The sequence below is a fragment of the Delphinapterus leucas genome, chromosome 14 (assembly GCF_059928025.1).
Source record: "Delphinapterus leucas isolate spDelLeu-1000000601 "Yukka" chromosome 14, BTC_Dleu_Yukka2, whole genome shotgun sequence".
Taxonomy (NCBI): domain Eukaryota; kingdom Metazoa; phylum Chordata; class Mammalia; order Artiodactyla; family Monodontidae; genus Delphinapterus; species Delphinapterus leucas.
In genome coordinates this window covers 69,148,290-69,169,987 of record NC_143142.1, presented here as the reverse complement: position 1 = coordinate 69,169,987, position 21,698 = coordinate 69,148,290, and the positions used below count along the sequence as shown (strand labels likewise).

At 36.6% G+C, this 21,698-nt stretch overlaps 1 protein-coding gene across 1 annotated transcript in view; it reads right to left on the bottom strand.

Annotated features, from left to right (window-relative positions):
- The window catches only part of DCC (DCC netrin 1 receptor), a 181,744-nt gene that overhangs the window by 73,128 nt on the left and 86,918 nt on the right, over positions 1-21,698 (bottom strand). The window contains exons 7-9 of the mRNA XM_089894262.1: positions 18,582-18,814; positions 13,227-13,365; positions 7,904-8,011 (exon numbers count right to left, since the gene is read on the bottom strand). Coding sequence (XP_089750388.1) covers positions 7,904-8,011; positions 13,227-13,365; positions 18,582-18,814 — 480 coding nt within the window. The remainder of the gene's footprint in view (positions 1-7,903; positions 8,012-13,226; positions 13,366-18,581; positions 18,815-21,698) is intronic.

Here is a 21,698-nt window from a genome sequence, read left to right as displayed (position 1 = left end):
TGCTCTGACACAATGGAAAACAACTCACATCTTCCGTTGTCCTTTCACAAGAAACTGAGTGTGGAAAATCTGTGCTCTCAGCCTATCGGTCTGATATTTTGAATATTTTATCATCCTACTTTTTGAAGTGATTTGAATGAAAGAATCAAAATATGCATAGAACAGAAGTTGTTTTAAGTGTTCTTTAAAGTTGTTTCAACGGTTTTTAGTGTTTGCTCCCTGTTGAATTGAGTCAAAATATCTCAACTTGATAATCACAACTTGGTTTTAATAAATGAAGCAGTCTTTAAAGGTGAAAAGTATTTCATCCCATACTTTTACTACGCCATTGTACAAGAATGGATTTTTAGTATTGAGAACTATGGAACGTACACCTCTAAATAAAATATGTGGACGCAATTTCTTATACATGCACTGTGACACTGGCAGACAGAATTTTATTGCTCAGATTAATTGGCATTTCCTAATATGGGACAGACTTCCACTTTTTCCAATTGAAAAGGAAAATTAAGCTTTTTTTTCAGAGTTGAAAACACATTCTGGGGCCCTGAACCAAGATGGCGGAGTAGAAGGGCGTGCTCTCGCTCCCTCTTGCGAGAACACCAGAATCACAACTAGCTGCTGGACAATCATCGACAGGAAGACACTGGAACCCACCAAAAAAAGATACCCCACATCCAAAGACAAAGGAGAAGCCACAATGAGACGGTAGGAGGGGTGCAATCACAGTAAAATCAAATCCCATAACTGCTGGGTGGGTGACACACAGCCTGGAGAACACTTATACCACAGAAGTCCACCCACTGGAGTGAAGGTTCTGAGCCCAACGTCACGCTTCCCAACCTGGGGATCCGGTAACAGGAGGAGGAATTCCTAGAGAATCAGACTTGGAAGGTTAGTGGGATTTGACTGCAGGACTTTGACAGGACTGGGGGAAACAGAGACTCCACTCTTGGAACACACAAAGTAGTGTGCACATCGGGACCCAGTGGAAGGAGCAGTGACCCAAGGGGAGACTGAGGCAGATCTGGTTCAGTGTTGCAGGGTCTCCTACAGAGCAGGGGGATGGCTGCGGCTCACTGTGGGGACAAGGACACTGGCAGCAGAAGTTCTGGGAAGTACATTTTAGTGTGAACCCTCCCAGAGTCTGTCATTAGCCCCACCGAAGAGCCCAGGTAGGCTCCAGTGTTGGATTGCCTCAGGCTAAACAACCAACAGGGAGGGAACCCAGCCCCACCCATCAACAGTCAAGCAGATTAAAGTTTTACTGAGCTCTGCCCACCAGAGCAACAGTCAGCTCTACCCACCACCAGTCCCTCTCATCAGGAAACTTGCACAAGCCACTTAGATAGCTCCATCCACCAGAGGGCAGACAGCAGAAGCAAGAAGAGCTACAATCCTGCATCCTGTGGAACAAAAACCACATTCACAGAAAGACAGACAAGATGAAAAGGCAGAGGGCTATGTACAAAATGAAGGAACAAGATAAAACCCCAGAAAAACAACTAAATGAAGTGGAGATAGGTAACCTTCCAGAAAAAGAATTCAGAATAATGATAGTGAAGATGATCCAGGACCTCGGAAAAAGAATGGGGGCAAAGATCGAGGAGATGCAAGAAATGCTTAACAAAGACCTAGAAGAATTAAAGAACAAACAAACAGAGATGAACAATACAATAACTGAAATGAAAACTACACTAGAAGGAATCAATAGCAGAATAACTGAGGCAGAAGAACGGATAAGTGACCTGGAAGACAGAATGGTGGAATTCCTGCTGCGCAACAGAATAAAGAAAAAAGAATGAAAAGAAATGAAGACAGCCTAAGAGACATCTGGGACAACATTAAACACAACAATATTCGTATTATGGGGGTGCCGGAAGGAGAAGAGAGAGAGAAAGGACCAGAGAAAACATTTGAAGACATTACAGTCAAAAACTTCCCTAACATGGGAAAGGAAATAGCCATCCAAGTCCGGGAAGTGCAGCGAGTCCCATACAGGATAAACCCAAGGAGAAACATGCCAAGACACATAGTAATCAAACTGGCAAAAATTAAAGACAAAGAAAAATTATCGAAAGCAGCAAGGGAAAAATGACAAATAATATACAAGGGAACTCCCATAAGGTTAACAGCTGATTTCGCAACAGAAACTCTACAAGCCAGAAGGGAGTGGCATGATATACTTAAAGTGATGAAAGGGAAGAACCTACAACCAAGATTACTCTACCCGGCAAGGATCTCATTCAGATTCAATGGAGAAATCAAAAGATTTACAGACAAGCAAAAGCTAAGAGAATTCAGCATCACCAAACCAGCTCTACAACAAATGCTAAAGGAACTTCTCTAAGTGGGAAACACAAGAGAAGAAAAGAACCTACAAAAACAAACCCAAAACAATTAAGAAAATGGTCATAGGAACATACATATCGATAATTACCTTAAACATGAATGGATTAAATGTTCCGACCAGAAGAAACAGGCTTGCTGAACGGATACAAAAACAAGACCCATATATATACTGTCTATAAGAGACCCACTTCAGACCTAGGGACACATAAAGACCGAAAGTGAGGGGATGGAAAAAGATATTCCATGCAAATGGAAATCAAAAGAAAGCTGGAGTAGCAATACTCATATCAGATAAAATAGACTTTAAAATAAAGAATGTTACAAGAGACAAGGAAGGACACTACATGATGATCAAGGGATCAATCAAAGAAGAAGATATAACAATTATAAATATATATGCAACCAACATAGGAGCACCTCAATACATAAGGCAACTGCTAACAGCTATAAAAGATGAAATCGACAGTAACACAATAATAGTGGAGGACATTAACACCTCACTTACACCAATGGAAAGATCATCCAAAATGAAAATAAATAAGAAAACAGAAGCTTTAAATGACACAATAGACCAGATAGATTTAATTGATATTTATAGGACATTCCATCCAAAAACAGCAGATTACACTTTCTTCTCAAGTGTGCATGGAACATTCTCCAGGATAGATCACATCTTGGGTCACAAATCAAGCCTCAGTAAATTTAAGAAAATTGAAATCATATCAAGCATCTTTTCTGACCACAACGCTATGAGATTAGAAATGAATTACAGGGAAAAAAACGTAAAAAACACAAACACATGGCGGCTAAACAACACGCTCCTAAATAACCAAGAGATCACTGAAGAGATCAGAGAGTAAATCAAAAAATACCTAGAGACAAATGACAATGAAAACACGATGGTCCAAAACCTATGGGATGCAGCAAAAGCAGTTCTAAGAGGGAAGTTTATAGCTATATAAACCTACCTCAAGAAACAAGAAAAGTCTCAAATAAACAATCTAACCTTACACCTAAAGGAACTAGAGAAAGAAGAACGAACAAAACCCAAAGTTAGCAGAAGAAAAGAAATCATAAAGATCAGAGCAGAAATAAATGAAATAGAAACAAAGAAAACAATAGCAAAGGTCAATAAAACTAAAAGTTGGCTCTTTGAGAGGACAAACAAAATTGATAAAACATTAGGCGGACTCATCAAGAAAAAGAGGGAGAGGACTCAAATGAATAAAATTAGAAATGAAAAAGGAGAAGTTACAGCAGACACCGCAGAAATACAAAGCATCCTAAGAGACTACTACAAGCAACTCTATGCCAATAAAATGGACAACCCGGAAGAAATGGACAAATTCTTAGAAAGGTACAACCTTCTAAGACTGAACCAGGAAGAAATGGAAAATATGAACAGAACAATCACAAGGAATGAAATTGAAACTGGGATTAAAAATCTTCCAATAAACAAAAGTCCAGGACCAAATGGCTTCACAGGTGAATTCTATGAAACATTTAGAGAAGAGCTAACACCATTATTCTCAAACTCTTACAAAAAATTGCAGAGGACGGAACACTCCCCAACTCAATATATGAGCCCACCATCACCCTGATACCAAAACCAGACAAAGATACTACAAAAAAGGAAAATTACAGACCAACATCATTGATGGATATAGAAGCAAAAATCCTCAACAAAATACTGGCAAACAGAATCTAACAACTCATTAATAGGATCATACAACATGATCAAGTGGGATTTACCCAGGGATGCACAGATTCTTCAATATACGCAAATCAAACAATGTGATACACCGTATTAACAAACTGAAGGAGAAAAACCATATAGTCATCTCAATAGATGCAGAGAAAGCTTTTGACAAAATTCAACACCAATTTACGATAAAGACTCTCCAGGTAGTGGGCATAGAGGGAACCTACCTCAACATAATAAAGGCCAAATATGACAAACCCACAGCAAACATCATTGTCAATGGTGAAAAACTGAAAGCATTTCCTCTAAGATCAGGAACAAGACAAGGATGTCCACCCTCACCACTCTTATTCAACATAGTTTTGGAAGTCCTAGCCATGGCAGTCAGAGAAGAAAAAGAAATAAAAGGAATACACATTGGAAAAGAAGTAAAACTGTCACTGTTTGCAGATGACATGATACTGTACATAGAGAATCCTAAAGATGCTACCAGAAAACTACTAGAGCTAATCAATGAATTTGGTAAAGTTGCAGGATACAAAATTAATGCACAGAAATCTCTTGCATTCCTATACCCTAATGATGAAAACTCTGAAAGAGAAATTAAGGAAACTCTCCCATTTACCATTGCAACAAAAAGAATAAAATACCTAGGAATAAACCTACCTAGGGAGACAAAAGACCTGTATGAAGAAAACTATAAGACACTGATGAAAGAAATTAAAGATGGTATCAACAGATGGAGAGATTTACCATGTTCTTGGATTGGAAGAATCAATATTGTGAAAATGACTATACTACCCAAAGCAATCTACAGATTCAATGCAATACCTATCAAATTGCTAAAGGCATTTTTTATGGAACTAGAAGAAAAACTCCTAAAATTTGTATGGAGACACAAAAGACCCCGAATAGCCAAAGCAGTCTTGAGGGGAAAAAAAACGGAGCTGGAGCAATCAGACTCCCTGACTTTAGACTATACTACATAGCTACAGTAATCAAGACAGTATGGTACTGGCAGAAAAACAGAAACACAGGTCAATGGAACAACATAGAAAGCCCAGAGATAAACCCATGCACCTATGGTCAACTAATCTATGATAAAGGAGGCAAGGATATACAATGGAGAAAAGACAGTCTCTTCAATAAGTGGTGCTGGGAAAACTGGACAGCTATAAGTAAAAGAATGAAAATAGAACACTACCTAATACCGTACACAAAAATAAACTCAAAATGGATTAGAGACCTAAATGTAAGACTGGACACTATAAAACTCTTAGAGGAAAACACAGGAACAACACTCTTTTTGACATAAATCACAGCAAGATCTTTTTTGATCTACCTCCTAGAGTAATGGAAATAAAAGCAAAAATAAACAAGTGGGACCTAATGAAACTTCAAAGCTTTTGCACAGCAAAGGAAACCATAAACAAGACAAAAAGACAACCCTCAGAATGGGAGAAAATATTTGCAAATGAAGCAACTGACAAAGGATTAATCTCCAAAATTTACAAGCAGCTCATGCAGCTCAATATCAAAAAAACAAACAACCCAATCCGAAAATGGGCAGAAGACTTAAACAGACATTTCTCCAAAGAAGACATACAGATAGATGGCCAAGAAGCACATGAAAAGCTGCTCAACATCACTAATTATTAGAGAAATGCAAATCAAAACTACAATGAGGTATCACCTCATATCAGTTAGAAAGGGCATCATCAGAAAATCTACAAACAACAAATGCTGGAGAGGGTGTGGAGAAAAGGGAACCCTCTTGCACTGTTGGTGGATATGTAAATTGATACAACCGCTATGGAGAACAGTATGGAGGTTCCTTAAAAATCTAGAAATAGAATTACCATATGATGCAGCAATCCCACTACTGGGCATATACCCAGAGAAAACCAAAATTCAAAAAGACACATGCACCCCAATATTCATTGTAGCACTATTTACAATAGCCAGGTCATGGAAGCAACCTAAATTCCCATCAACAGATGAATGGATAAATAAGTGTGGTACATATATACAATGGAATATTACTCAGCCATAAAAAGGAATGAAATTAGGTCATTTGTTGAGACGTGGATGCATCTAGAGACGGTCATACAGAGTGAAGTAAGTCAGAAAGAGAAAAACAAATATTGTATACTAACGCATATATGTGGAAACTGGAAAATAGTACCAATGATCTGGCTGCAGGGCCGAAATTGAGACACAGATGTAGAGAACAAATGTATGGACACCAAGGGGGGTAAATCGTGGGGGGTGGGGGTGGGGGTGTGATGAATTGGGCGAATTGGATTGACATGTATACACTGATGTGTATAAAATTGATGACTTATAAGGACATGCTGTATAAAAGAAAAATTAAAGTAAAAATTTTTAAAAAAACAAAAACATTGTATTGTTCACATAGACCATGTGATGACATTTATTTAAATAAATTGGAAAATTGGGTAGTATATGACTTCTTTTTTTTTTAATATGACTTATTTTATCCTTTACCCCAATATATATATTTTTCTATCAGAACTTGTTTTTATTTAGACAATTTCTATTCTGTTTTTTTCTTCTTAAACTTATTATCTATTGATTTACCATATGCTTATAAATATCTGTTTATAACATAATAAAAGTCATCATGTAAACAAATCAAAATCTACAAAAGTACTGAAAGAGAACCAATGAAAATAGATCATAACAGTAAGGGGAAGAAAAAATTAGAATGAGCCACCCTCAGTTTTAAAAAGCGTGGCAGAGTGACAACTGAGTATATAAGATTTGGGGGAGATTTTATGTCTCTATTCTTTTTCCATATTTGTCAGCTCAAATGGAAATTCTGTTTGTTATTGCAGTAAGAGCAATTTATTAGAGAAAACTAGTCTTCAACTTAAATTTAAACCACATTTGGAATTTTCACATTATCTTTTCATTTTGTAAAATTCAAAAAGTAACTCACATAAAGTGTGCCATCTGAACTGCTATTTCCAAGCTTATCTCTGTATCACAGAATGACTGAATTGCTTTGTTAATTTATAATAATGCTATCCACTGCTGGTATGCAAAAAAAAGAAGAAACAGGAGTGACTCTTACATGCGCCTAACCCAATGGTTCAAGTTAATTGGACTACAATGTGCACATTTTTAGTTATACAATATTCTTCATAATAATTATGTGCTATGGAGACATGTATTAAAAGCCTAAAGTGATCATTTAAATGCAAAATCTGATAGAACTCCATTATATTTTTCATACTAAATTAACATTACAGGCTTCTAATGGATGCTTTAATTAGGCATCGATGTTATCAGAAATATTTGGCAAAATAAAATCTTTCACTGTGAAATATTCATTAAGTTCAATTTCCGTCAGTCAATATCAAATGTTTTCCGAGCCTTACGATTTAAGTAAGAAGCTAAAAGCTAAGTGAGAAACTAAAAATCCTCAGGCAAACCTCCTTCCTATGTTGCCTATAAAAATACACAGTCATTAAGTGTCCTTTGTATTTTATAACTGCCAAACAACTGGCTTCTTTTTAGTCATTTAGGCTCAGAGGCATTCCACTACAAGGTTATCCTAATGCTGCACAGAATCTAAAGCAAAAGGTCTATACTAATGGAATGCACATCTTTCAGGAAGCAACACAAATGAAACGTGTTTGTGTGTAGGCTCCATTAGAAGAATTCCAAGGTCAGAGGGGGCAAGAAGAGACAATCAGAAAGGGTCAGGAGTCAACTGAGATACTGGGACAGAAAACTAATACATAAAAGGCATGAGCAGTGCACAGGAGGTAAGCAACCACAGGACAAGCAGAGCAGCACAGGAAATAAAGCTGAGGTGCCTACCGGTAATTTTTCCATTGGCTTCCAAGGGAGGCTGCCAGCTCACAATGACAGTGCGAGGCTTCCCTTCTCGAGTAATGACTGTCAAATCCTTGGGAGCAGAGGTCGGGGCTGTGAGATGAAACAGAAACATGGCCTTGTCATTGGATGTGAAAGAAAACAGACATTTATGGGACTTCTAATCATGATGTTGACACTCAGAATCTATCACACAATATATCATGCTTATTTTACCACGCACAGTTTATTTTAGGTATTTGAATTAAACAAGCAAACAAAGATACAGAAATTAATGTTTTTCCATGGAAGTTAACTGACTTTCAAAGGTGTGAATATAGAGAGGAGAACAGAATATGTGTGAATGTAGAGAAAAGCATAACTGGTATTTTCAAGTGAGCGATGCACTAAAAATGTAAGAACCATTATAAGAACAAAAAAAAATGGACACATACTTAGTGAGATTGATGGCTACATGTCTCCAAGAGACAAAATTCTGTTACAACTGTAGGATTTATATATAAATGAAAATTTACCTAATTTTATTTTTCCTTAAAAGACAAAAAAAATAAAAAATAAAGAATTTACATGCAGGTCACAATATCTTGCTTAGGTAACATACTAGGTATCTCCCAACAAGAAGGCAAAGAAGTATTTGAAAACAGAGGAAATAGAATCTATGAGGGTCTTAGTATCAACCTGGTAGGAAGTAAAGATGGCAAGAAATGCTGTCTTGCTTAGAGCTACTTTTCCCACATGTTGTTTGATGGAAACAGAATTTGTCACCCCCAAATATGCCTCTTTGGCATAAGAATTAAGCTGATTATTTTTAAGAAACAACAGAGAGAGGAAAAGTTCTGAAAACCGAGTAGAAGTTACTCTTTCGTAAAAGGAAAATTTATACGTTTATAAGGGTATCTCCCTCTTTGTGCCAGGAAGAGGAGGATGACAAGGAGGCAGAGACTTAAATGTACGTAACAACCATGCCCTTGTTTACTGTGATTTGCCAGAAAACTTCCCATTACTGGCTTCCCACCCTCCAACACCTTTTGTCTTTAGCTGGAGATGGTGTTGAAAGTGGTGGCCATTTTAGGGAATTACTGTTTTCCTGGGTATCTCTCATATATACAAGAGGTATACTTATTGTCAATCTTCTGTTTGTTTTTCTCCTGTTAATCTGTTTCTTATTACAGGGCGCCTCAACCAAGGACCTGGAAGGATAAGAGGATTTTTCTTTCCCTAAATTGTGCTCAACAAAAATTTAAATATACTTCAAAGGCGGCAGCAAACTGGCCAAGCTTGTCCAGTATCTTTCAGGCTTCCTTTGACCTGCTTTCTCACTCTTTGAAATGAAATATGCTTTGAAATGCAGTCAGTTTTCCTTCTAGGCAGCTCACAATGCCCAAGTCTACTATCCATAGTCTTTTTCAATTACCCCCAATTTGACATAGGCAATGTCAGAATGTCTCTAAGTTCCAAGCTTGGGTTCTGGAGGGATTTCCTGATCTCTGCACAGGAGTATTTGTATATTACAAATAGGTAAAACTTGGTCCTAATTCTGAATTCCTCTTCACTCTTATAATTTGCTTCGGCTCTTCTGTTGACTGTAACAGTGCAGAATCTGAGTATTATCAACACTCTATTTCCAGCTTCTCTTCCTAAGAGAATTCCAAATAGAGGGGCATCAAACATTCCCATCTATCATACCATTTGATTTCCAATGCCCGGATTCTCCAAGCCACTAGGATACCAGGTTAACCAAAGTTGCACCAAATTGTAATATCCTGACAAAGTACTTAATATACTTAACTTTTTTTTTTAAAGAGGGAGGAGGAGAAGGAAGAAGGAAAAGCAGAAGGAAGAGAAGGAGGAGGAGAAGAAAAGGTCTAGTGTAGTAGATCCTTGAGTAAAGAGACTGTCTATTAAACATACTTTAATATATATTTTAATGAAAAGAAAGAAAGGACATTATGCAAAAAAGATTTGTAATAGCAAAATACCAGAGAGGCTGCTACTTTAAAGAAGGGTTAGTTTTATAAAGAGCTCATTCAAGATATTTTCTAAGCCACAGATAGGAAGGTAATATATAGCCACAAATTAGAATATTATACCAAACATAATAAGAAATTTTCCAATTTTGGAAGTAATTAAAGATCTGTCTTTCTAACTAGTCAGAATAGTCTGTTTTTTCTTAACTGTGTTAAAATTAAAATTGATGCTTATTTAGCAAACAAATGATGATTAGATTTCTTCACTGACTCTATGTTGATATTCAAAAGATATATAATGACTCCAGCTTTAGCAAAATAATACATTGAAGAGCTGGTTACTTTTCAAAAACAAAAAAACAAAACAAAACAAAAAAACCCGAAAACAGCCTAATGACTAATCTATTTCAGGTGCTGAGCAAATTTTTCTTTTTCCTCAAGCCATGTGACTGTTGGTAAATAGAGATTCTGGTATTGGAATCAATGTCTTAGTTGTTTAGGATTATCATATGAAATGTATACTATTCCCTCATATTTATTTATTTTTTTATTTAAAAAAAAGTGTTGGATATTTATAGTGGCCCTAACAGGTTCAGTGATCCCTAAGTCAAGCAGAAGGAGGTCTTCGGTCTGCTCTGCTTCAATCTCGTGGGTTCTCCTGAAATAATCTTTTATAACTTCTTACCTGTCTTCATTGAATTAAATGATATTAATAACAATAAATACCAGGCCCTGCAGGATTGATGCTTTATTTTCTTATACACTCTCGTGTCCCCATGCTGTCCATGAAAACTATGCTCCCGTCGCTCTGATCCATTTGTAAGCGTCTCTTTAAGACATCTTTCTGATACTTGCTTGTGTATTTTTGTGCATGCTGCTTCCTTCCTTTGGAAGGCCCTGGAATGGATACCTGGCAATCCACCCAGGCCACAGCTCCGTAATTATTTCATTTGTGAAATCTTCTCTGACTTCTCCAGACAGAATTTATACTTGGATCTATGTGCTCTGATTCCAACTTGGCCAAAATTCTATGGTTGTATTTTCCATGTTACTTCAAGGTTGTATTTTCAAAATATTTTTCTTATGTATTAGATTATAATTCTCTCCAAGATAAAGGCTGTATTCTCTTTACCTTTTATACCAAGTACCTGTCTCAGGACCTGACAATTAAAATGAACCTTATTGGAAACCCATAATCAATATCTCTGACAACTGGACACGCACTGCCCTCTGGTTTGTCTGTTTCTCAAAGGACTTTTCCCATGCTTAAATTTCTTCGTTAAGTGTATGAGTGGATGGTAACATTCAAGATTTAGAAGATTTCCAGCCCTGGAAATCGTATTGGGCATTTGTTTTTAGACTGCTCAACACTCCATTCCCTCCTTCATTTAGAGAGAACACTTGGATTTTTCCTTTGGGAACAAGTTCTCCTCTGTGTCACATGAGCTGGGTAGCAACATCAAATAGAAATTTCATGGCCTCCATCTCACTCTCTTTAGCTGTGTGATTCTCTCTTCTGGGAAACTGAATGTTGATACAAGAAAGGAAAACACATTGGGGTCAAACCACTGTGACTGTAACACCTTGAAGGGAGAGTTCTATAGTTCCTCATCTCTAAAGCCTGGGAATACTGCTGCTTCTTGTCCCCTCTCCAAGACTTCATTATTTCAGCTGTCCTTCCAATTATTTTTATTTTATTTAAATTAACTAGAGTAAAATTGGGGATTCATCACCTGGACAGAATGAAGTGTTTCATTTCAAGAATCTGTCAGCTGCCATTACCTTTATTATTAGTAATTTCAGCACAAGTGCATAACAACACAGCCCCATATAGTCTTTGTGTTATGGAATTAGAAGCAAACGCTAGAGTTATTTCACTTCATTTCCTTCTCCCAGTTATAAAACCTGCAGACACTTGTGAATTACTTCTTGCTTCTCATTGTCACCCAGGGATCTTATCCACATGCTATTTACACCTCTGTCCAGGTCATTATCTGTTTTGACAGTCACCCTTCCTCCTAGCCACATTTCTAAAAGTTAATATCTTTTTGTCAGCAATGGGTCTCACCCCTAACATCCGTACAAGGCTAGGCAGTTGAGGAGAAATCAATAGGGTGCATTTATCAAGTCAGATGTTGGTGTGCATTTATGGTTATGACAGGGAAAAATGAATGAGGATATTATTACTCCTTCTATTTCACTCAGGGAAGACCAAATGCCTTACTGGTTTTCATTTAACTCTTTTCATCTCCTTTTAAGTTAAAAAGAAAGAGCAGAGCCTTTATTCTCCCCATAGTTCATAACTCATTCAGCTTGTCTTATTCTTCCTAAGAAGCTAAGAACATTGACATCCAGGGCAGAATTCTAGGAGAATGATTTAATATATATAAACATGTAAAATAGAAGAAGAAGGTATTGAAATTAAACAACTAGAAAAAAAACTTCTTATAGAAAGAAGTACCCTCAAGTTGTAAAAATATTCACAAAATGAACTTAGAGTTAAGGTAAGTAGCCTGAAATAAAAATTAGAACTGCCATGCCATTGGGCAAATTCTAATGGAAAAAGAAATTCAACTTACCCAGATAAAAGTTTTACTGGCATATTTTTTTAAATTTGGAAATGTGTGGTACAGTTTATCCCCACATATGATGTAATGCCATGAAAGCAATCAAAAAGTATGTTAAACCCTTTTCTCTTCAGATGTTGTATTTCTGTGAACTATAAATGTCAAGTGCACTGCATGTCTGCTAAGGTTATAAACTCAACATTTATAACCCATAGTAAATGTGACTGGTAAAATTTACAGTGAATTGCATTTACTCTCGACTTGAACAATTGCAAAATGCATGAAAGTTTTCCATTGTGTTGTCTTATTTCCAAACGGTGAACATGACCCCCCAGAAACTTCTTCCCACAGTCAGCTGAAGTTATTTAGGGTAAGCATCCATGAGACTACAGTTGTAATGCAACGTTTCATTTTGTATCTAATTTCTTTCCAAAAAAGTAAATACCTACTATGTCTGTTGATCAAAGACACGCATGCTTTGGACAGGGTAAAATGCCTTTGCTTAAACATACTGAAAAGAAGATTTATATTCAGGTCTCCTAAATTAACGTACAGATTAAAACCAGATCACTTAATACACTGGGGACTCATTTTCTTCTTGTCTAGAGTGGGGAGGATAATATTAGATATAAAAATGCTATGAATGATTTTATATAAAATAAGGTATAATTTAGACATCATGGTAGACACAGGTTCCAACTTCCTTGGTACCTGGAAAACAACACTACCAAATATCAAGAGTAGAAATTTCAAAGCCAGCCTTTCTTCACATACCTGCTTCATATGTGGTGGCATGTGCAGTCATGCTCCATGTGCTGGACCTTCTGTTTTTTGTTACCATGACCGAGAACTCATACATTGTGTTTGGTTTGAGGCCTGTTGCTGTGTAACTCAGAGATGTTGTGTCTTCTGACTAAACAAGTGGGAAATAAGAAAAGAGAAAAAGAAATGAACTCTATCAACTTGGTAAATCAAGACACATAAGAAGACTATCAAAGGGCAACAGAAAAGGAATTTATTTCCAAACAACGGAAGACCTAGGACACAGCACTGACTTTATTTCCTTTCTGTACCAGTTTACACTGGCTGATTGTACATCTAAAACCTAATCAATAAAATCAGATGTTATGTTGTTAAAGGGGCAGATAGATGATAAATTTTCCCAAGTGAGGCAATAACCACAGAGACAGGACCAATTCCACTTCCTCTGTCAGTTCCGTTTTTAAGGTTATCTGCACTGACTTTAACTTCAATTTATTTCTAATAATTGAAGTCTTTTTTTCAGAGCCTTTAATGTTTTATATATTTTACGTAGATTGTTATGATTATTTGCCCACTGGTAATAAAATGAATTTTTAGAGCTCTACTGCTTATGATTTTTTAAAAAACTCTTTATGATACAAACTTTTAGTGATTCCAGAATCTATATAGCTGTTATAAAGAAAATGGACAAAAGCAATATTGTGTCGTGTGATTTTCTTTCTTTGTGCACAGGTCACGTTAAATATACATTGAACTATGGTCATTGGAGCAGTTGATCAGGAAGAGAATAAATTGGATAAATATTAAATGATTACATTAGTGTTAATATTTTTGGTCTTCTGAATACATTCTTTGTCTTTTAAACAACAGGTTAAGGATATTTTAGTAGAAAGTAAATTGTCTGTCTTTATTGCTTACTCAAAAGATCAAAACTGTAATGAAGAAAAAGGTTAATCTCCCAGGTTAATGTGTATTTTCCATATCATCAGGCAAATTTAAAACTATTTATGCCTATTATAAATATCAATTTATGCTTGTTATTTAGATCTTGATCATCTTCCAAGGTTAAATATTTACTTTTACTTTAAAATTGATTACCTTTGTTATATATCCATGTCTAGGAAAATCAAGGAAAACTTTTTGTCTCCACCTATGTCATACCTATCTCCTCCCTTAGCTATTCTAGTGTGGTATATCTTTTTTATTCTACTATGAATCCTTCTTAGATTATAGCTATTGAAATCCTACATTTCATTATAAAATCAAGTAAATATTTAACTGTTCTAATAACATTTCGATGATGTGCCCATCCATCCTGTTTAAGTGATGACCTCATAAACATTTATCAGTAGCTCTTAAAAATGGCTGTAAAAATGTATGCCCTAAATAAATGTAAAAATATTTTGTAGGCTAAGATGGAACCCCATCAAATAAAACATGAAACGGGCAGCTCGTATCTGATAGGCTGATATAACTTCCAATCTTTCCCTCCTTCCCTGTCATGAATACCTCTAAGTCTTAGAAATGGAAATAAGGGGAGAAATTGGGCAATGAGGAATATTTCAGCTAGGAGGGAAGACCACACTTTGATAAAACTAGTCTCTTTGAGCATAGACACAACTGGCATTTGGGAGGCAACTAAGCAATACTGTCCTTTGTATTTCTTAAATTCTTATATGCCTTGTTTGTATTCTTGAATGATACACTTGCATTCTATAAATGCCATTAATTCACTGAGTTTTCTCAGGAACTTTATGAAAAGTTACTATTCAACATAAATCATTAGCCTGGAAGTATTGATACTTTGGAAAATCATGGCTGTATGTGTGTGTGAGGTGGGGGGCAGAATACCTAGGTACTACCTCTCTGAGCCTCAGCTTCCTCATCTATAAAACGGAAATAATTGTAGCACTGACCTTACAGTGCTATTTAAAGTGTGAAATAAGTCAAGTAAAGCAATAGTATGTGGCCCAGAGTAAGTACTAAATAAATGTTAGCTATAATATTTTATTCATTGTCTAGTGTGAGATATGGGCACTCTCTGTGTGTGGTGTACACACACACACACACACACACACATATTTACAGCATTTTGATAAATTCTCCATTAAATTGTAAACATCTTGAGGGCTGAGACTGAGTCTTGCACAACTTTCTATCTCCTGTAATATCCATGCTAGTATCTGCTAAGCACTAGTCAATAGTCAATGAACGCATTTTGAATGGGAAGTCATATAAAACATCAAATGATGAATCACTTTAGTAGAAAATAGATTACAGAAAATTCTCCATTTGATAAGGAAGGTCAATATACAGTTTTGGACAATCAAAATATGAATGTCTGGATTATGGCTTGACGTGGGACTGAAGTAGAAGGGTACTCCTAGGGGGAGAGGCCTGGATAAAGCCATCAGCTTATCTGAGTTCCAGCTCTAGTTTCATGGGGGATTTTGTCAAGTTATACAACCTACCCAAGTCTTCATAAAGATCTCTACATGCCTACTTAGCTGTGCAGAATCTTACTTATTCTTTTTATATTGATAGTATATCAATATCCCAATCACATAGATGAAAAAAAAAGGAGATTAAACAAGTTAAGTCACATGACAGGACACAGGAAAGCCAACTCTAGAGCCCATTTATTTGACTCATGTATGTATTTTTCCCCCATTACCTTGTGTTGCTCTGCCTAGCTTATATAAAGCTTAGTGGGGAATGAGATGAAGTAATAGATATGACAGTGGTTTGAAAAGTTCAAAATGCAAAACCAAAGTAGTCTATTACTATTATTTGTAAAATTTAAATTTAATGTATGTCTTTCTAGTAGACCAGATATGCTCTACATTTTTCCTTGCTATCCAGCTTACCTAACTCTTTCCTCTAACCCTGCTTCTCAGGGTGTGGGTGTAGAGTGTGTATGTGTGAGAGAGGGATCGAACGTTAGTAATGGAAAGCCTTATTAGGTCAGGGAAGATGATGGGGAGAGAAACAGTTAACATATTTCTTTCAATTCTCATACTTCAATCCAGAAGAGAAAACAGCCTCTCCTTACAGAGGATAGCTTTTGGTTGGGTCTCACACTGTAGGCATTCTTTATGAGACTCAATAATCCTGTGTCTGTTCTATTGACTCTTCAACTGAAAAAAAAATGCCTCCAGAAATTCTGAAACTCAAATCATTCTGCAGAGAACAATCACTGTCCTTCAGAACATTTTACGTACTGGCAACGTACCCACAGCCACTCTGTGAAATGAATGTATCCACAAAGTACAGCAACCATGAGCATAACACTTTTAAAGTAGTCTTTTTAAAGTAAACTTAGCATTGGGTAATCTGTATATAAAGAGAGTTTTTAAAAAATGCTCTCATGTGTTTCATCAGTTGTCTTACCTGATAATGTTACCCTTATTTATAGTTCTGCTGAGTCTTAAATCTGATACTGTAAGGAGATAGAGCATATTTTATATCAATGATACTATTTGGACATGCCTGGAGAGTTTCTCCTAGTACCTGACCTAGCAGAGAGGCAGAACCAAAGAAAACTGTTTTTTAAATGGTTTCAACTAAAAACTGATTTACTATGAAACGTGAATTTTACGCCACTTAAAGGTTGAATGAAACTAGAAGCAGATCCAGCATGGCTACGGGAGAAAAGAGGCAGACTTACAAAATTATTGGTGGGATTTTCCTTTAATCTGGGGTTTTGAGAGTTAGAAATTTCCAAAGGATATTTTCATACCCCCAAATCACCACTGGCTTGAGTCTGGATTAAGCAAGACAGCAGTTTAGTGGAAAGAACATTGGATAGAGTATTGGGAGATCCAGATTCTCCCTGAAAGCCACCCCAGTAGAGTGGTAAAGAGAAGGGATATAAGGGGAGTATGAAGACTGTGGAGTGCCCGGGTTGAACTACTGGTTCCTTTGTTGTTGGGTAACATTTATGCTCTTTTTCTTCTTCCAGTTTTATTGAGATATAATCGACATACAGAACTGTATAAGTTTAAGGTGCACAACATCATGATTTGACTTACATACATCATAAAATGATGACCACTAAACTATAAGTTTAGTGAATGCCCATCATTTCATATAGATACAAAATTAAATTAACAGAAAAAATATTTTTTTCCTTGTGATTAGAACTCTTAGGATTTATCCTCTTAACAACTTTCATATGTAACGTACATCAGTGTTAATTATATTTATCATGTTGTACATTACATCCCTAGTACTTACTTATTCTTATAACCGGAAGTTTGTACCTTTCGACTGCCTTCATCCAATTCGCCCTCTCCCCGCCCCCGCTTTAGGCTCTTATTTCCAAAGCTACATTCTCCACCCCAAATAATCATCCTGTGAATATTTTAAATGTGTTTTATTATAGTACCTCACTTGAATAACTTACGAATTCTTTGAAGTAAACCTCTGGAGCTGAATGTATTATGCATTCCAAAATTATAAGTAATGATTTTAAGTATGTGAAATAACAGCTAAAGCATGTTAAACTGCCTCTATGGTCTGGCATAGTTCTAAGTAAATGGTAGGTGGTTAATAATTACTTGTTGATCTCATTTTATTCTACATCTGTGTACTGTTTATATACACTACTAGCATGTGGTAGGCTTAGGAGGTAACAAAATCGTTCCAGTATACAAATAACCGTTTGCTGGAGTTGCTGAGGCTGGCTGATAGAGATTTGAAGGTAGACATGACAGTGCCTCAAATATGTATCTCTAAGGAGCTCTTAGGGGGGTTGTGAGATGACTCAGTGATAGGACAACAATAAGGGACGTGGTCTAATTCATATTAATTAAAGGGGAGTGTGCATTGTGGATTTTCTTTACCACCTGAGGGTGTTTCAAGGCTAAATGAGGAAGTAGATGTTAATGGCTTAGAGTCTGTTCACCATCTAAGGATGGTATAAAATAATCATCATGTATTCCTTTTCATATTCACTATAAGATGGGTCTCTGTAACATTAATAGGGGTGCCTCTGGCGTAAATCTAGATTCCAAATGAAAAGAAACACACCAAAATCTGTCCAAAAAATGAATGTAGAGCTCTGCTATTTTTAAAAGAAAATGGCGCTCCCTTGTACCAAATCACATTATTTATACAAACCCAACATCTGGTGGAATTCAAATAACATTTTGCAGCTCTTGACATTTTTCTTCCTTGCCTTAGAATTGTTTCCTAAGACACAATAATTCCCAAGCCAATTTTAGATACTGAGTTCTTAAAAGGCTTTGTTTTCCATTTCATGTCACTGCAGCAAAATGACTCATGCCAGTTCAGGATGCATTTAAAACAATGTATTAAACAAATGACAGTTCACGTGAAATTTCATACTATCAATTCGAACTTCACCTTGTATTTCGCATTCGCAGAAAAGCTGGTCCTCCACCGGACAGTGTAAAGTCGCACTTCGGACGATTTTTGGTTCTTAGGGACAGAGTTGTCTGCCCAGCTGACCCTCACAGCATCGTGGGTAAGAGCCACAGCCTGTACACCTACTGGTGGGAGCATGGGGGTGGAGACATCTGGGACCGAGGTGGGGAAATCATCAAGCAAAGGATAATAATCAACTGGGTCAGTGGGATCTGGGTTTAAAAACCCGCCAAATGAAACAAACAAATACATAAATAAAAGAGTTAAAAAAATAAACATCAGTGGCAACACATCACAATGAGTTAAATGCATGGCAGTAATGATGAAAGGGAACATGAGAAGAACAGAAAAAAATACAATTAATTCAATCGGAAAACTCATTAGACACAGTATTGCTAGATTACAGAAGTAACTGACTGTTTTCCATAATTCACTCATTTCCTTAGAGTGGTTTTATCAATTTGGCTGTCACGTCTAGTTATATATTTTAAAAGTCCATTTTTTCTTGGAATGTTGTACACTGCTTCTTAAAAGATGCAGCATAGAATTCATCAGTTTTACAACTATGCACATAACTTAAAATAACAAAATACTAAGGAGGGTCTGGTTTATTTCCTCCTGCAAAGGAAATAAATGCCTACCTAATATCTGCTTTGTTATTTCTTTGTTTTTCTCCTTCTCTAACTTGATTTGCTTTCTCTAATGCATTTATCATTGCTTAGATCCTACCTGCATAAATATTGTTTAGGTAAGAAACAAACAAAGGATAAAAGACCAAAGGGCCCTGAGGTCTACAGCAATCTGTCTATGGCTATGACTGCACAAAGCCAGACCAAGTCTGTGGTCCTCATGGTTCAATGATGTGATAATTGGGTTTATATAGCACATGGTTTGGTTAGATTGAAATTCTTAGAGAAAGTGTAGAAGTGTCCATTTTATCCACATTCTCACAGAGTAATTAAGTTTTTATGGCATTTCTATATCTACATGCCTTGTTTGAAAATTTTAAGTTCCATGGAAAGACTTCATATTATTGGGTGGGGAGACAGAATGAACTACCTACAACCTGATGAGATTTGTGCTGAGATACACACATGCTGAGATACACACATCCATAACACAAACAGAATCTGCATAATGATGTGTGTGGTTTCGTAAGATTCTCTAGAAAAATCTTATATTTGTTTTTATGCTGGGGATGTCAGAGTCAGGCGAGCCTATTTTGTGGCTGTAGTTAGAGTCCAATTTTGAGCCTTTTATTTATTACCTAAGACATTTAAATCTGTTAAAAATTTCCTTGAAATCATATAACATGTATCCTCACTAACAAAAAACAAGATGAGCTCTTAGGCTGGGCATTTGATGGCATTTGGGGAGATGAAACGTACTAAAATGTAGAGTATCTGAAGCAGTAAACATACAGAGCTTATATTTTTAAATACAGTATAGAGACTAAGGGCTGATTCTCATGATACATTTTGTCCACTGGATTTTAAATGTCTACCCCCTACTCATCACTGTTTTCCAATGAATTATTCAGTCGTTTACTGGGCTGTGGGCTTTGGAGCAAAATATAAAATCTGAAAACAAAAACAGAACAAAAGGAAGACCAAGAAAAAAAAAAAACAATAGAAAGAGAGAGAAAGAAAAGTATGTGTTTAAAATTTAATGACAGAGCCCAGGCTTTTTGTATGTTCTTTGACGTGTCTTTTTATTAAGGGCTCCTTTAAACCCAAATGGATTTATGAAATGATGAAGGGGCAGCTGAAGACACTGCAGCCTCTAGGAGGATCGCAATCTGTCATCAGGCTGGCACATCGGTGGAACCTTTTGGCGAAACTAGAGCAGGTGCTGCCTCACCTGACTCGTTTCTATTCACAGCTGACTTACCAAGAAGAATGTTATACACAAGGGAGGACTACTCTCAATCACAAACTCCTTTTAGATCAACTCATATTCATGTTACCCTATCTGATGTTTCTTTGCTTAATCTAGTTTTGTTGATACACCTATACTAACTTTACAGTCTTTCACAGGTACCCTATATAAGATTTTGAAAAGTCGTGATTCTACTTTAAGAAACGGTAATACTCAATCCTGTTATTTCTGGATTTTAGAAAAGTATGTTTTTCATGACTTCCTGTTGAGTTTCTTGGAGTCTCAGTTCCAGAATGCATCCCTAAATTTCAAGTAATGCTGTTTGTTGGTATATATCTACGAACTAATGTAATTCAAAAATTTCTAACCTGGCCAAGTTTTTCTTGCTTATTTTAGAGGAGTTTTTTTTTTTTTTTTTCCCCCACTCATGGCTTGTCATTCTATTTGCCACTTCCTCCAGAGCTGGGCTAATACAATAGCCATTAGTTAAATGGACAGTTTAACTTTAAATTAATTAAAATTAAATAAAATTTAAAATTCATTTATTGTGCTGCACTAGTCAATTTCAGATGTTTGACAGCCAAATGAGCCTCGTGCCTGCTGTACTGGATAGTACAGACACTACGGTATTTCCAACAAAGCAGAACTAAGTAGCAGGTGGCAAGCACTGCTCTAAATATACGCCACATGTACTGCTAATTATCTTCCCCTCTCAGGTCAGAAACTGGGTAGTTGAATTAAAAACTACCTAAACCAAGTACCTAAACATTTTTTAAAATTATTTAATTAATTAATTTATTTTGGCTGCGTTGGGTCTTTGTTACTGCACACAGGCTTTCTACAGTTGTGGCGAGCGGGGTCTACTCTTCGTTGCAGTACACAGGCTTCTCATTGTGGTGACTTCTATTGTTGTGGAGAACGGGCTCTAGGCACTCAGGCTTCAGTAGTTGTGGCACGCGGGCTCAGCAGCTGTGACTCATGGGCTCTAGAGCACAGGCTCAGTAGTTATGGCGCACGGGCTTAGCTGCTCCGCAGCATGTGGGATCTTCCCGGATCAGGGCTCGAACCCATGTTCTCTGCATTGGCAGGTGGATTCTTAACCACTGTGCCACCAGGTAGTTTAGGTAGTTTCTTAGGTACCACCAGGTACCTAAACAGTTAGTGCTAAAACTTAACTGTTTAGCAGTTATTTTGCTGATAAACAACTTTTTTTTTTTT